The sequence below is a fragment of the Toxotes jaculatrix genome, chromosome 14 (genome assembly GCF_017976425.1).
Source record: "Toxotes jaculatrix isolate fToxJac2 chromosome 14, fToxJac2.pri, whole genome shotgun sequence".
In the NCBI taxonomy this organism is placed as follows: Eukaryota; Metazoa; Chordata; class Actinopteri; family Toxotidae; genus Toxotes; species Toxotes jaculatrix.
The window spans coordinates 6,865,273-6,881,737 of record NC_054407.1 but is presented as its reverse complement, the minus strand read 5'-3'; the positions used below and the strand labels follow the sequence as shown (position 1 = coordinate 6,881,737).

Here is a 16,465-nt window from a genome sequence, read left to right as displayed (position 1 = left end):
GATTGAGCAATTGTGTCACTGGTTGTGTTTTGTTGTTTTGTTTTCAGGCTCCAGGAGGGCCCAAAGGACCAGACGGAGACATTGGCTCAAAGGTGTGATTTATCATACGAGTACATCTTATGTCAGAAAGTCATTGCAGCCTGTTAGACATGCCTTCAATTGCACAAAGAAAAATTGAAAAAAAAAAAACCAAACAAACTTATGTCTCTGTTCCATCTCCACAGGGAGAAACAGGTAGACCAGGAATGCCAGGAGAGAAAGGAGATACTGGTGACGTGGTACGTGATTTCTTCATCCACAACCAACACATATGCAAAAGGACACTGCAATCAGCTCATCTCCTTGGATTTATTTAAAAATAATGAATTCTTTTGCTGTGTTACAGGGTAGCATTGGAGATCCTGGTCCTGTTGGTTACAGTGGAATGAAGGTACAGTGCATTTCTACCACTAACAAAACATAAGTTACGCATTCTAGTCGTGAATCATTGGATGCTGAAGAGATTCAGCTGTAACAAGGCTGCGAGTAATGGATGATACAACAGCATCATTACACTGTGTCACAGTGGGATTTAATGGTGGTACCCAACCTAGTTTATCCTCCTTTTAATTTTATCATATTTTCAAGCCAAATAAATGGGTTAACATGGTCAAAACAGTACTGGGAACTGTGCCTTTCACTGACATATGGGCTTCATCTTTTAGCACACATATATTGACAATCTTCTCCAATGTTTTACATATCTTTCATATTATAGTCTTAAGAGTCTATTCCACAGAGTTTGTTTCATCAGTAGTAGCTGTCCAGTCATTGGTTAGCCTGCACCCATTTCTATATGATGGCTTTCTTGCTAGCGGCCAAGTATTTTAAAGAGATATTAACATATATATGCCCATATCCACCTTATCAATGACCACCGTGCTGCACCTCATGAACATAATAACGATGTGTGTATTTCTGTTTCCAGGGAGATCGTGGTGGAAGAGGAGAAAAGGTAATAAATCCAGAACAGAGCCTTTACTCTTAACAAGATTCAGTACATGTTCTGAACTGTATTAATTTTGACTGACCAATGTGGTCTGTGTTTCCTGCAGGGTGAAAGAGGACACAAAGGCTACAAGGTGAGCTCTTCCTGACTGTCTGACCTTGAGAGTAATGCTCTCTGATCTGTGGTTGCTTTAAAATCTAATGGTGAATTTCTTCTTCTATTCTCTTTCATTCCATCTTCTGGATTTGATTTTCCCTCTCAGGGAGACAAAGGTCAAAGGGGAAACGACGGAATTGATGGACGCAAGGTGAGTTACAGACCCCAACATCCAATCAGCAGCTGTCATCCATTTTCTGATGTGATAAGGTTATTGAAGTTTATTATCCTTCATATTTCTGTGGTTTTCCTCATTAGGGTGAAGCTGGTTTCCCTGGTCTTCCTGGCTGTAAAGGATCTCCTGGATCAGATGTGAGTTGCATATCTCAATCTCAGAGTAATCCTACTGTTATGGTCTCCTGCTTTGGCCTTGACTGGAACTCTGTTCACACTAATGTCACACATTGCAGACAGTATGTATCACAACCAGATGGAAATCAGTCATTAGATGTTAACACACTCATTGACATCAGATTTAAGGACCGCAAACCCACAGCCAATCAGAAGTGTCAGTGTCAGGACTCACAAACTCTGCATCTTTCAGTTTTCGGGTCTTGATTTCTCTCTTGAACACATTAACACACTCAGACAAGCCACTTCCGTATCTGCCTGGGGCTCGACTTCATTGTTTACAGATCAGCTATTAGCCACAGTTGCATGTTTAGGAATGTGGCTGTCGGTGCAGCCCTGTCCAATATCACGCCCTACGTCTGGAGCCCCTGGGGCCGGCAGACTGGGGCCACTGGCTCTTTAATCACCATTTTGTTTACATTCTCTGCTGTCACATTGTTTAAATGAAAATATATAGTCATATTGTAAACAAACACACACATGCACACATGAGCATGCATGCACAGTGGCATCCTAGATTGAGTGTTGTGGCTTCAGCTGCTTATGATCATGTACTGAAACTGTCTCTGTGTTTTATGTTTCCAGGGCATGCAAGGAGAGCCTGGACCAAAGGGAGATCCTGGTTCTTATGGACAGAAAGGAGCAAAAGTAAGATTTTGAAGATACATGTGCTGTCAAAGAATGTCAGATAGTCTTTTAGTGGATTGTGATAAGACTTTTTGTGCTTATTTCAGGGAGATCTAGGAAGAGACGGTGAATCAGGAAGGCCTGGAAGCCCCGGATCTCTGGGGCCTCAGGTAAATCGATGCAAAGAGAAACACAGAGGGACTACAAACAGACAGAGCAAGAAACATAACCTGTGTAAATATCTGTGTTGTGGCAGGGTGAACGGGGCCCTCGTGGAGCTGATGGGGACAAAGGAGAGCGCGGTGATGATGTAAGTAACTGGACAACACCAAAAATATCACCTTTGTGACCTTTAATGGTCCAACTGATATCCTGCTATGTGTGCGTGTTTCAGGGCCCACCTGGAGTGGATGGAGATCGCGGCGAGGGAGTAAGTAAATGGGATTAATATAGATTTTAAATGAGAGCGTTTGTGTGTGTGAGCTGCCAAAACATGCAGTAACATCTTTAAAATCTCTCACAGGGACAAATTGGAGAGAAGGGGGAGCAAGGTTCCCGTGGAAACAGAGGTCCAAGGGGAGAGCCAGTAAGTGATGATAAGAATGATGATGAGGAGCAATGAAGAGTAGATCCGCAGTCCCTTAGGGTCAGCATCTACTCCATAGAAATTCATGGGAAATGCAGTTTGGCGCTTGTACAGAGTCAGCTGCAGCCACACTGACCTTAATGGAACCGATTCTGTTTTCATAATGTTGTACTCCTACTGGTCTAACTTTGTTTAAAACTTGGCTCTGTCTGCATTTCTTGTCCATTGTTGCTGTCTCGAAAGCCTTTAGGTCGCCTTACACATTTCTTCTTTTCCTTGCCAGGGGGAACCAGGACCCCGTGGAGAGCAGGGGAGGGAAGGCTCAGCTGGTCCCAATGGAGCACCGGTAAGACACACACACGCGCACTCGAATAAAACCACACACAGTAACTGAAATAAGCACAAACAGGAGCAACGTGCGTTGTTTGTTAGCCTGTTGTCTAGAGTTTCAGGAGGTGGCACAGCCCCAAAAACAAACCAAGCACTTTCCTCTCTGGTAGCATCCTTTTTTTTTTCTTCCAGTTGGAGAGGGAAGTTGTGCCTGAGTGTGCGCATGCTTCCTAGTGTGCGTGCACGTGTGAGAACTTGCATCCATATTTCATGTTGAGCAGAAGCTTAAACAGAGGCGAACCTGGCAGGTGCCCCAGAGTGCTGCCCACTGCCTCATGCTTCATTCTCATTCTCAGTTTTTACTCCTCCTGGGAACATCAGCACTCACTCTTTCCCCTCTGACTCAGTTCTTCTCTCCGTCTGCCGGAGCCAAAGCCTCAGTATGGTTTTCTTAATAAGGCACCAGGCAGTGTAATAATAATAATAATACGTTACAAGCGTTAGTTGTGGTAACCTCCGTGATGTCAGACGTTTCAATGGCTCTTTTGTGCTTTCGACTGCGCCTCCGTTCTTCATCGGAGCTGAAGGCCTAGTGAGAAACTGAATAGTACAGAAAACATGGAATAACTGACATGTTAGGTCTACCTCATACATTCAGGAAAAACTGTATCCTCACATGCAGTTATGTGCTATACATCATTTGCACTCAATAAACAATGTGAAGCTACATTTTATGGTATTGCATGTATATTAAAATAACTTTAATTTAAGGAAGCACTGTGATCTTTTGGGACATATTCCTCTGCCTTACCCAGAGTCAGATGAGAAGAGCAGTATGAAGCTCAGCTCTGTACATCCAGGACATAGATGGTTGTGGTTGTGCTTTAGCCCGGCCTCTTGTTCCGTTTCAGTGGAGCGAGAAGCGTGACTTCGCTGTAAGGACAGGACTGAGGTGCAGCACGTAGCAGCTGGCCTCAGCTGATACCAGGATATAGCGCCAATTCTAACACTAACTCCATCTAAAAACTAGAGCGTTTTGTTTTCTGTTACTATAAATTATGTGTCAAATTCACAAGATATAGTGAGTAAGTCAGAAAGCTTTGGAGGTTTAGAAGGAGTGTTTCCTTTTTTCACTTTTGACTGAGCTAGCACCAGGCGTCCAGTCTTCATGTGGACAAAGATCACATTAATATTAATCTTTTTTTTTATCTGGCTTAAGCTAAACTCTTCTAAAATGATTGGGTGTTGCATTAACATACTACAAGCTATGTGACCAGAAAGAGTCCAGTAGGAAGCTATGCACGATGCTCATGGCAGTGATGTGGGCACTGTTCAGGACATTTAACTAACTGGATTTGCCACATATTGACATACTGTGGTCTTATTCCTTTTGAACTGACTTACTCAGCATGTGACACTCTAGCTGTAAGACTGCAACACAAACAGAACAAAAAAATAATTACTTCAATGCATTTTGGAGCACTTAAGATTGATCTAGCAGTTATAAAATCAAATCAGCTAATGCTTCAGTTTATATCGTCGCCATGATGTTGTCAGGCTCCCAGATCTTAGCAGTCACTCTGGTTTGTACAGTGTCATCATAACCTATTAAAATGATGGACAAAGATATGAAAATAGTTCTAATAATTAAACAGACTTTTGCTTTAAAGAGCAACTTAACAGCTGATGAAAATATTTTGCTGATCTCCAGAAGTTTAACTTCTTACCTGGCTGCAGTGATGTAGACGTGTACTTAAGGGTATATCAGTACATAATGACATCACAGTCAGGTGTGGTTAGAGTGGCAAAACTGCACACCTCAGACCCCACCCATCACTGAGACTGGGTGTGGTCAGAGGTGAAACTGGCTGGATTTTTAACTAGAGTGGACAACGAATCACTGCTTTTCATTTGCTTTTTTATAGAAAGTTACTCTTTAAGCTGGAAAATTTCATGTTAGCTCCTATTCTTAGTCATCACATTCTGACAGAATGACAAAAAAAACATTGTGATGTCCTTATGAGAAGAAAACACTCAATGTGTATGTCAGTGAGTAGGTCATCAGTAGTATTGATGTTTTCCAGGGCGAACCTGGCAGGCCCGGGTCTCCTGGATACAGAGGAGATGAAGGCTCACCTGGACCGGAGGTGAGTTCCACAGGACACACACACACACAGATTATTGCTAAGCGTACATTTTATAATTAATGATAGGATCCTACTTCAACACATAATTTTCTGCTAGAGTTAGAACAGTTATTAGTTATTTTACATGAAAGATTTTGGTTTGTGATTTTGTCTGACCTTTGCTCACTTGTTTCAAGTGGGTGGAGCTGAAACTTGGAAAAAGGTGACGTGACCCAGAGTGCCTCCAACATTTGAATCTAATGACAGTTGGTGGCTTGTCTCGTCACTGTTATCAAAGGTTCCTGATGAAGCAGATTAGCGCTGGAGTAGTGAACTCTTCTTAAATAAATACATTTTTCAAAAAAGTATTATTATTGTATTTAGTCATGAAGAGAGAAATAAGCTTTCAAACCAAGGTATTAGAGTTTTTGTGCGTTTCTGAGTGTTTTAACTCTAAGTTTTTTAAATGTATTATTTATGTGATTGTTACTTATTTAGTCATGAATATTTAATATTATAGAATAGAAACACTAAAGAATTAAAAACTCTTTTCAGGATCATCAACATAATAAAGCTGAAAGTAGAACAGCTCGACTGTAACCCACTGCTTTTTTCCATAAATGTACAGCTATAATCAAAAAGCTGTTGTTATCATTAACTATTGTATGTATTAGAATATTATCAGTCATTACTACAAGACCTTTAAAATGACTGGACATTTGTCATCACATAATCTAGGTAATCGGCTAGCCAGGACCTGTAACAGATTTCAATTACCGATTGTTACGTGAGCAGTTAAAAGTCAGTCTGCTACATGTAGACTTAGAGTTTGAATTGACGTTCACACACAGGCATGCACACACAGACACAGACACAGACACACACACACACACACACGCACACACAATGCTTTGACAACATCCAAACACAAACACATGTTATGTTACATTTCATATGTTTCTAATCTAATCATTCCTTTCTTTGTTTCCCAGGGACCCAAGGGCCCGAGAGGAATTAAAGGAGCTCCGGGAGACAGAGGAGCGATGGGGGAGAGGGTGAGGGAGAGATGGAGGGGGAGAGACAGATGTGTGCCATCTATCATAAACCCTGCCATGAGGTTTGCATATGTTTGTGTGAATGCGGACGGATCTGTGTCTCTCTTTCTTATTTCAGGGAGAAGATGGTGTCCAAGGAAATGGCACAGCAGGTTGTCATGGTTTCCAGGTATGTGGTGATAGTAGTTAATGGTCTGTATGTCGTGTATGGCACGCTTTGCTACATTTAGATTTTTAGATTCTGAACACGTATTTCTGTTTTAGGGTTATCCTGGGCCCCGTGGAGACCCTGGTGAGCCGGTACGTCATCTGTCAAATTTCCTTTAACTTGGGAATCAGCCTGTTGCTGGAGTTTTATTAGAAATCAGTTATACGGGTTTACCTAGCACTTTGCATTTTACATACATTTTGACATCAGTACTGAATATAAGTATTCCTGTTTAAAGTTCACTAATATCAATTGTCATACTCATGTGCCCTCGTGACCCCAAACTTTTGCTGTGTGACCTTCAGGGTGGCAAGGGAACCCCTGGACCCAAAGGGGATGACGGAGAGCCCGGAGATCCAGGCCCCGATGTGAGTCTGCCTCTGATTTGTCTCCATTTTGGAGCTGCTCCTCGCTCTTGATTTCATTTTATCTTTCTGTACTCCCTACTTGGCAGAGCGCGTTGACAGGATGTGAATCACATGTCTCGTTTTAGCGGCACATTTACATTTTTCTTTTTTATTGGTCTCTTTTAACACTTATAGTAATATGCAATAATACATATTATATGTTTAATTTCTGTCTTTTTGTTTTTCAGTGCTAGCCCCTTACATACTTTATTCCTTTTTTTGCCATTAGTCCTCTGTCCATCTTGCTCTCACACTCTCCTTCTGTTCTGCAGCTGGAAATGCTTTCTTAAGTAGATCTGAACACATTTTATGTGTGTGTGTGTGTGTGTGTCACTGGGGAAGAGGGCTGTGATCTGATGCAGCTGTGTATATGTCGTTGTCAAGGATACCAGGAAATGAGCAGAAACGATGAAGGGACTACATTACTCTTTTGGTGTGTGTGTGTGTTTGTGTGTGTGTGTGTGTGTGTGTGTGTTGTGACTGTACTTGTGTGTAATCATCCGCGTCCATATAGCGTTCCACTTTTAACACTTTAACCCCACGCTTCAACTTGGATGTGTTTACGTTGAAATTATTGCATTTCTATGGTTCCTGTTTCATGACATAAACATTTCGGCATGTTTGTACTTTTCTCTCATCTGTACATCAGTGCACCCTGACCTCTCTCCTTCAAGGGGAGTCAGCTTTGGATTTGCAGTGTCAGATCAGTTTACCACTAATCAAGACTTTGCGGTGTTGTAGCACGAGGCAGGATTAGATGCAAAAGTATCGTTCACCCACTCGCCCCAATGTTTACTTCTTCCATTTTTTGCTTGTCCTTGAGTAGTGACAGCAGCATACAGGAAACAGCCCATAACCTCTATGACTGATGAAACAGCTGTGTCGATGAGCTGCTTGATTATAAAGTGCCGTATTACCAACTCAGAGCATGTTGAGTCAGTTTAGAGTTTTGGAATCCTCTCAAAATCTTTATTTCAAACCTGTAAAAGCTACATGTTTGTTATTCCACTGACTCAAAGACAGTTCTTTTCCTGAAATATAAATAATCATCACCATGCTTCAATCAGTTTCCAAACTTGTGGTAAGTTTCGGAAAGTGGTCGGCAGGAATGTAAAGTAAATGGACTTAAAACTAGAATGGTACTCAGAGCACCTTCCTCTGACCAAGATGAAAAATGCACTTTCTCAAAATGTTAAAAAAAAAAGATTAAAAAAATTCCTGGATCCGCCCCTTTAACCAGTTCAGGACCTAAATTTAATGGATGCTTCTCTGGCCCACACCCCATTGCTCCACCAAGTTTGGTGCAAATTGGTTCAGCATTTTTTGCGTAATCCTGCTGACAAATAAACAAATAAACACAATTGAAAACATAACCTCCCCCTTATGAGCTCCACTTATACATTTTCCAGACATGTACTCATGATGAAATGTACTATGACTATGCCTTTGCTTAAAGGAATAGTTCAACATTTTGGGAAATATGCTTCTACGATTAGGCTTCAGTTAGATGAGAAGATCGACACCATTATGTTTGGTAAAGCCAGCAGCCAGTTTGTTAAGTGTAGCACAAAGGCAGTGTTAATTAGTGAGCTTTGAAGAGGATGGTAGGTGGACTTATGTTAACTTTGGACACAGAGGACATTTCGAGTTTTCTGTGCTATGCTAAGCTAACCTGCTGCTGCTGGCTGTAGCCTTGGATTCAACGGGTGGATGTGAGAGTGGTATCAGTCTTCTCATCTAACTCTTGGCAGGAAAGTGAAAAAGCAAAAATCCAAACATCAAACTGCTATTAAATGAAATATCATTAATCTGTTTCTGTTCCATTGGTCAGTCCACAACCAAGTCTTTTACAAAAACACATAATAAGATACCATATTTAATGTATCTCAAAGGAAAAAATGAATCCACTACATTCTTCTTATCCCCAGAGGCACTGACACATCTCTTTGTTTCTTGTTCTTTCCTTTTCTCCGAACAGTCACTTGTTTGTTTCCAGTTTTACGCTCAGCTGTTCTCTATTTTGGACAGAACGGTGGAATCTGTTTGTCTTGAAATTATGAGACATCAAAATGGTTAACAACATTTTCAGAGAATCAGATGGCAACGGCTTCATTGTATTTTTTGGACAACTGGATTTCTAATTCAAATTGTTTAAATATTTTCACACTGTATGGACACGTACTTGGTTGCCTGCATTCTCTCTGGCCAGAGGGGACAGAAGAGCACGCACATGGGTGTGTCAGAGAAGATAAAGGTGGAGACGGATCTTTTGACTTTTCCACCTATTTAACTTCTTAGCTAATGTGCTTTGACATGATAATATACACATAGTCGACAAGGTACAACAAACAGGCACATCTGTCGTCAAATATGATGCCATAAAACCAAGGTCAGGGCGCGTGTGTGTGGATGATATGGCCCATGTTCTTTACATCAGAGTGTTTTAAGTTGAGAATGTGCAGTAATTGGAAACGTGTGTGCGTGTGTGTGTGTGTTAAAAGCCAGGTGACTGGCATTACCTTCTCCCTCTCCCTCTCCCTCTCGTTCATATCTGTCTACTGTTGGTCGATGGTTGTGCAGCAGAGGTACAGCTTGTCTGAGTCGACTTCTAGCTCAGATCAAAGAGCACAAAAGATTAAACATGACGATCTGTAACTTTACGGTGCCGGCCTGCCCTCTTGCCCTCGCTGCATCTCAGTTCTGTCTGGTATCATGAGCTGTAAATAAGTATTTATGTGGCGACCAGTCAGAATGTATTTGGAGCAGAGAATTAAAGGTTAAAGTTTGTCGAATACTGATCTTTAAGTTTTGAGGACAATTCACATTTATGTTTTTTGTCCACTTTTTATTGAAGAGAATACATGCAGTTCTTTCCAAAATAAGCCTGTTTAAAGGGCTCTGTATGTGTAAGTCCTTTTGAAAGATGTTTCTAGTTTCTAGCCATAATTAAGCGTGGTATCCACACTCAGTTTGTCAGTTTTCCTTTTATGTGAAGTTCTCTGAAGCTGCCCGCAGTCTTCCTCACACCAAACTGCCCGCATTTGTTTAAAATATGCAACAGTATGTGTGGGAACATGTAACTCAAAGACAGGATAATTTTCCTACATTGATTTACAGTGTTAAGCGCTTTTTTCTCCACAATTCTGCAGCGTAGGTCATAGGAGGTCACAGGGCAGCAGCTGCAGGGGCTTTAGCCGCTCTCTCTGCCTGCAGCTGCAGTGGTGTGGCAGATAGCTGGATAGAGATGGCCAGATCTGGTCGCAGTTAAGATTTGAAACGGATTTAGAGGCTTTCCTCAGAATGACTTTACTTGTCTGCAATGTTTTGATATGATAACCCTACTAAAATGATATACCAGTGTCTGTATGTGTGGAGTGAGATGACATATAGTAAAACTGACTGAAAGTTACAAGTAAAAGTACAAGTAAACAAGTGCAAGTAGCTGAAGGAAATTAACCACAGAATTCGCCCATTGATTTGCAAAGTAACTGGTACTACAACCACATTAATGTTAAGTTGTCCCTGTACAGTTAAGATCACCTAAACCCCTCTGAAATCCCGACTACGTCCTTAAACTCATGTCTGTGTAACTGGCTTGATCATGTTTACACAACCCTATAAAAACAATTCATCTCAATGTGTCTAATGGGAGTGTCTCAAAGCTCCATATTAGGACTTTTACTTTTCTAACTGTAGAAGCCATTTGGTGACATGCTCTGTAAATTCAGAGTAAATTTTTAGTCCGATCCATTATTTCTTTCAAGTATCTATCCTCCAGACTACACTACAGGGTTAAATATATAAAGTTAAATATAGTTCAAAATACCACAGAAACAATTCTCATCAAAAACAAAACATTTGAAAAAGTTTTTACTTAAGCAGCTTCCTATTGCTCCCATGTCATTACTGCTGCTTTGTACATTGCAGAACTCTTTGTAGATTAGCAGAACTTCGCAGTCTTTATATTTATTTATGTTCAGATCAAATATATCAAGCCATATTTAGGTCAGACATGTAAACACATCCTAATCAAGTTGCATTTCCAGCTGATAATGGCGAACACTGTACATAATGTCAGTGAAAAGATTTTAGTTGACACATGGATGTGATATGTGCAGATACACTCACATGCACACAATTGTAAAGATGAGAAGAGAAACACATCCACATATCTGGGCTGTCCCCTAATTTGTATAACACACCTACAGGGCACAAAGCTGTCAACTTGTCATGAAAATATTACACGAGACTGATGTTTACAGCAGCACGCATTCATCATGGATACTGTGTAAAAGACTGCAGTGTATAGAACTATAACATTTGTTTCCACCCTGTAGTTTCAAAAAGTGTACATGCATCTGTCTTATCTGAAAAAAAAAAAAAGAATCTATATACAGGATTAGGCCTCTCTCTTAATCTCCATGTCATTTTCTCCTTTAACAGAACAACGAACCTGGGCCTCCAGGAGCTAAAGGGGCCAAAGGTCACAGAGGACCTGAAGGGAGACCGGTAAGAATACCATAGAGTCATGAGAATGTGTGTGTATGTGTGTGTGCTTGTGTTGTAGGTTTGTCTCCAGATGTATGCAAGTTGAGACACTGTATGTAAAGCATGTGAAGCAGACCCCTCCTTGCAAACCAGCAACTTACTCTCACATTCAAACATAATTAGGGCCTGAGCACGAAATTCGTGCGAAGCCCTATTGTAACTGAAGTTATTATTATTCTCCTCTTTTATTTTTCTTCCGCCTCTTTGTTGGCTAATTTGACCCCCTGAACATGCTCAAAAAGTCACAAAACTTTGCCCAAAATTGTCCCCCGATGAAAATTCTTGTTTGACACTGTCCGTGTGACCGGGCGCGGCCAAACAGCTCTGCAGCGCCCCCTAGAGTGTGAAAATATTCACTGTAAGACCTATGGACTTGAAAATCAGGTGCATCACGTTGAGACGAGAAAAAAAGCCTCTTGGAGAAAAATTCCACGATGTACAAGAAGTCGGCCATTTTCGAAAGACTGCACCATTTTGCCTTTCGCACTGGCCGTACTTTGACCAGCTCCTCCTAGGGGAATTGTCCAATTGTCACAATGCCGCCCCTCCCACTTACTTAATCTACTTAAATACTTAACATTTTGACGCCATTCTATAGTATGACTTTATTTTATGACATTTTGAGGTCTTACTAAAATATGACAATTTTTGGCATATTTTGAAAACTTATTATAGTATGACTTTTTTATGACATTTTGAGGTCTTACTAAAATATGACTTTTTTTGGCATATTTTGAAGCCATACTATACTGTGATGTTTTTTATGACATTTTGAGGTCTTACTAAAATATGACTTTTTTGGCATATTTTGAAGCCTTACTATACTAAGACGTTTTTTATGACATTTTGAGGTCTTACTAACATATGACTTTTTTTTGGCCGATTTGGACGCCGTACTATACTATGACATTTTGTATGACATTTTGAGGTCTTACTAAAATATGACTTTTTTGGCATATTTTGACGCCTTACTATACTATGACCATTTTTATGACATTTTGAGGCCAAAAAAAATTTGGACTGTTTTTGCCCGAAAAAAACGCCATACTATACTATGACGTTTTTTATGACATTTTGAGGCCAAAAAAAATTTGGACTTTTTTTACCCGAAAAAAACGCCATACTATACTATGACGTTTTTTATGACATTTTGAGGTCGAAAAAAATTTTGACTTTTTTTGGCCGAAAAAAACGCCATACTATACTATGACGTTTTTTATGACATTTTGAGGTCGAAAAAAATTTTGACTTTTTTTGGCCGAAAAAAATTGTGACTTTTTTTGCCCGAAAAAAAACGCCATACTATACTATGACGTTTTTTATGACATTTTGAGGTCGAAAAAATTTTCACTTTTTTTGGCCGATTTTGACGCCTTACTATACTATGACGTTTTTTATGACATTTTGAGATCGAAAAAAATTTGGCCTTTTTTTACCTGAAAAAAACACCATACTATACTATGACGTTTTTTATGACATTTTGAGGTCGAAAAAAATTTTGACTCTTTTTGGCCGAAAAAAACGCCATACTATACTATGACGTTTTTTATGACATTTTGAGGTCGAAAACAATTTTGACTTTTTTTGGCCGAAAAAAACGCCATACTATACTATGACGTTTTTTATGACATTTTGAGGTCGAAAAAATTTTGACTTTTTTTGGCCGATTTTGACGCCTTACTATACTATGACGTTTTTTATGACATTTTGAGGTCGAAAAAAATTTTGACTTTTTTTGGCCGAAAAAAACGCCATACTATACTATGACGTTTTTTATGACATTTTGAGGTCGAAAACAATTTGGACTGTTTTTTGCCCGAAAAAAACGACGTACTATACTATGACGTTTTTTATGACATTTTGAGGTCGAAAAAAATTTTGACTTTTTTTGCCCGAAAAAAACACCATACTATACTATGACGTTTTTTATGACATTTTGAGGTCGAAAAAAATTTTGACTTTTTTTGGCCGAAAAAAACGCCATACTATACTATGACGTTTTTTATGACATTTTGAGGTCGAAAAATTTTTTTTACTTTTTTTGGCCGAAAAAAACGCCATACTATACTATGACGTTTTTTATGACATTTTGAGGTCGAAAAAAATTGACTTTTTTTGGCCGATTTTGACGCCATACTATACTATGACGTTTTTTATGACATTTTGAGGTCGAAAAAAATTTTGACTTTTTTTGGCCGATTTTGACGCCATACTATACTATGACGTTTTTTATGACATTTTGAGGTCGAAAAAAATTTTGACTTTTTTTGGCCGATTTTGACGCCTTACTATACTATGACGTTTTTTATGACATTTTGAGGTCGAAAAAAAATTTGACTTATTTTGCCCGAAAAAAACGCCATACTATACTATGACGTTTTTTATGACATTTTGAGGTCGAAAAAAATTTTGACTCTTTTTGGCCGAAAAAATCGCCATACTATACTATGACGTTTTTTATGACATTTTGAGGTCGAAAAAATTTTCCCTTTTTTTGGCCGATTTTGACGCCTTACTATACTATGACGTTTTTTATGACATTTTGAGGTCGAAAAAAATTTGGACTTTTTTTGGCCGAAAAAAACGCCATACTATACTATGACGTTTTTTATGACATTTTGAGGTCGAAAACAATTTGGACTGTTTTTTGCCCGAAAAAAACGACGTACTATACTATGACGTTTTTTATGACATTTTGAGGTCGAAAAAAATTTGGACTTTTTTTGCCCGAAAAAAACACCATACTATACTATGACGTTTTTTATGACATTTTGAGGTCGAAAAAAATTTTGACTTTTTTTGGCCGAAAAAAACGCCATACTATACTATGACGTTTTTTATGACATTTTGAGGTCGAAAAATTTTTTTTACTTTTTTTGGCCGAAAAAAACGCCATACTATACTATGACGTTTTTTATGACATTTTGAGGTCGAAAAAAATTGACTTTTTTTGGCCGATTTTGATGCCATACTATACTATGACGTTTTTTATGACATTTTGAGGTCGAAAAAAATTTTGACTATTTTTGGCCGAAAAAATCGGCATACTATACTATGACGTTTTTTATGACATTTTGAGGTCGAAAAAAATTTTGACTTTTTTTGGCCGAAAAAAACGCCATACTATACTATGACGTTTTTTATGACATTTTGAGGTCGAAAAAAATTTTGACTTTTTTTGGCCGATTTTGACGCCTTACTATACTATGACGTTTTTTATGACATTTTGAGGTCGAAAAAAAATTTGACTTATTTTGCCCGAAAAAAACGCCATACTATACTATGACGTTTTTTATGACATTTTGAGGTCGAAAAAAATTTTGACTCTTTTTGGCCGAAAAAATCGCCATACTATACTATGACGTTTTTTATGACATTTTGAGGTCGAAAAAATTTTCCCTTTTTTTGGCCGATTTTGACGCCTTACTATACTATGACGTTTTTTATGACATTTTGAGGTCGAAAAAAATTTTGACTTTTTTTGGCCGATTTTGACGCCATACTATACTATGACGTTTTTTATGACATTTTGAGGTCGAAAAAAATTTTGACTTTTTTTGGCCGATTTTGACGCCATACTATACTATGACGTTTTTTATGACATTTTGAGGTCGAAAAAAATTTTGACTTATTTTGCCCGAAAAAAACGCCATACGATACTATGACGTTTTTTATGACATTTTGAGGTCGAAAAAAATTTTGACTTATTTTGCCCGAAAAAAACGCCATACTATACTATGACTTTTTTTATGACATTTTGAGGTCGAAAAAAAATTTGACTTTTTTTGACCGATTTTGACGCCTTACTATACTATAACGTTTTTTATGACATTTTGAGGTCGAAAAAAATTTTGACTTATGTTGGCTGAAAAAAACGCTATACTATACTATGACGTTTTTTATGACATTTTGAGGTCGAAAAAAATTTTGACTTATTTTGCCCTGAAAAAACGCCATACTATACTATGACGTTTTTTATGACATTTTGAGGTCGAAAAAATTTTCACTTTTTTTGGCCGAAAAAACGCCATACTATACTATGACGTTTTTTATGACATTTTGAGGTCGAAAAAATTTTCCCTTTTTTTGGCCGAAAAAAACGGCTTACTATACAATGACGTTTTTTATGACATTTTGAGGTCGAAAAAAATTTTGACTTTTTTTGGCAGAAAAAAACGCCATACTATACTATGACGTTTTTTATGACATTTTGAGGTCGAAAACAATTTTGACTTTTTTTGGCCGAGAAAAACACCATACTATACTATGACGTTTTTTATGACATTTTGAGGTCGAAAAAATTTTTGACTTATTTTGCCCGAAAAAAACGCCATACTATACTATGACGTTTTTTATGACATTTTGAGGTCGAAAAAAATTTTGACTTTTTTTGGCCGATTTTGACGCCATACTATATTATGACGTTTTTTATGACATTTTGAGGTCGAAAAAAGTTTTGACTTATTTTGCCCGAAAAAAACGCCATACTATACTATGACTTTTTTTATGACATTTTGAGGTCGAAAAAAATTTTGACTTTTTTTGCCCGAAAAAAACGCCATACTATACTATGACGTTTTTTATGACATTTTGAGGTCGAAAAAATTTTCACTTTTTTTGGCCGAAAAAAACGCCATACTATACTATGACGTTTTTTATGACATTTTGAGGTCGAAAAAAATTTTGACTTATTTTGCCCTGATAAAACGCCATACTATACTATGACGTTTTTTATGACATTTTGAGGTCGAAAAAAAATTTGACTTTTTTTGGCAGAAAAAAATTATGATTTTTTTTGCCCGAAAAAAAACGCCATACTATACTATGACGTTTTTTATGACATTTTAAGGTCGAAAAAATTTTCACTTTTTTTGGCCGATTTTGACGCCTTACTATACTATGACGTTTTTTATGACATTTTGAGATCGAAAAAAATTTGGCCTTTTTTTGGCCGAAAAAAACACCATACTATACTATGACGTTTTTTATGACATTTTGAGGTCGAAAAAAATTTTGACTTTTTTTGCCCTAAAAAAACGGCATACTATACTATGACGTTTTTTATGACATTTTGAGGTCGAAA

The 16,465-nt window shown here is 38.2% G+C and overlaps 1 protein-coding gene across 1 annotated transcript in view; it reads left to right on the top strand.

Moving 5' to 3' along the window:
- col6a1 (collagen, type VI, alpha 1) overlaps positions 1–16,465 on the top strand; it is a 46,313-nt gene that overhangs the window by 4,358 nt on the left and 25,490 nt on the right. Inside the window, exons 8-26 of the mRNA XM_041054916.1 lie at positions 48–92; positions 225–278; positions 386–430; positions 968–994; positions 1,095–1,121; positions 1,251–1,295; positions 1,403–1,456; positions 2,081–2,143; positions 2,230–2,292; positions 2,379–2,432; positions 2,517–2,552; positions 2,646–2,708; positions 2,992–3,054; positions 5,123–5,185; positions 6,157–6,219; positions 6,338–6,388; positions 6,484–6,519; positions 6,733–6,795; positions 11,278–11,343. Of these exons, the coding sequence (XP_040910850.1) occupies positions 48–92; positions 225–278; positions 386–430; positions 968–994; positions 1,095–1,121; positions 1,251–1,295; positions 1,403–1,456; positions 2,081–2,143; positions 2,230–2,292; positions 2,379–2,432; positions 2,517–2,552; positions 2,646–2,708; positions 2,992–3,054; positions 5,123–5,185; positions 6,157–6,219; positions 6,338–6,388; positions 6,484–6,519; positions 6,733–6,795; positions 11,278–11,343 (981 nt within the window). The remainder of the gene's footprint in view (positions 1–47; positions 93–224; positions 279–385; positions 431–967; positions 995–1,094; positions 1,122–1,250; positions 1,296–1,402; positions 1,457–2,080; positions 2,144–2,229; positions 2,293–2,378; positions 2,433–2,516; positions 2,553–2,645; positions 2,709–2,991; positions 3,055–5,122; positions 5,186–6,156; positions 6,220–6,337; positions 6,389–6,483; positions 6,520–6,732; positions 6,796–11,277; positions 11,344–16,465) is intronic.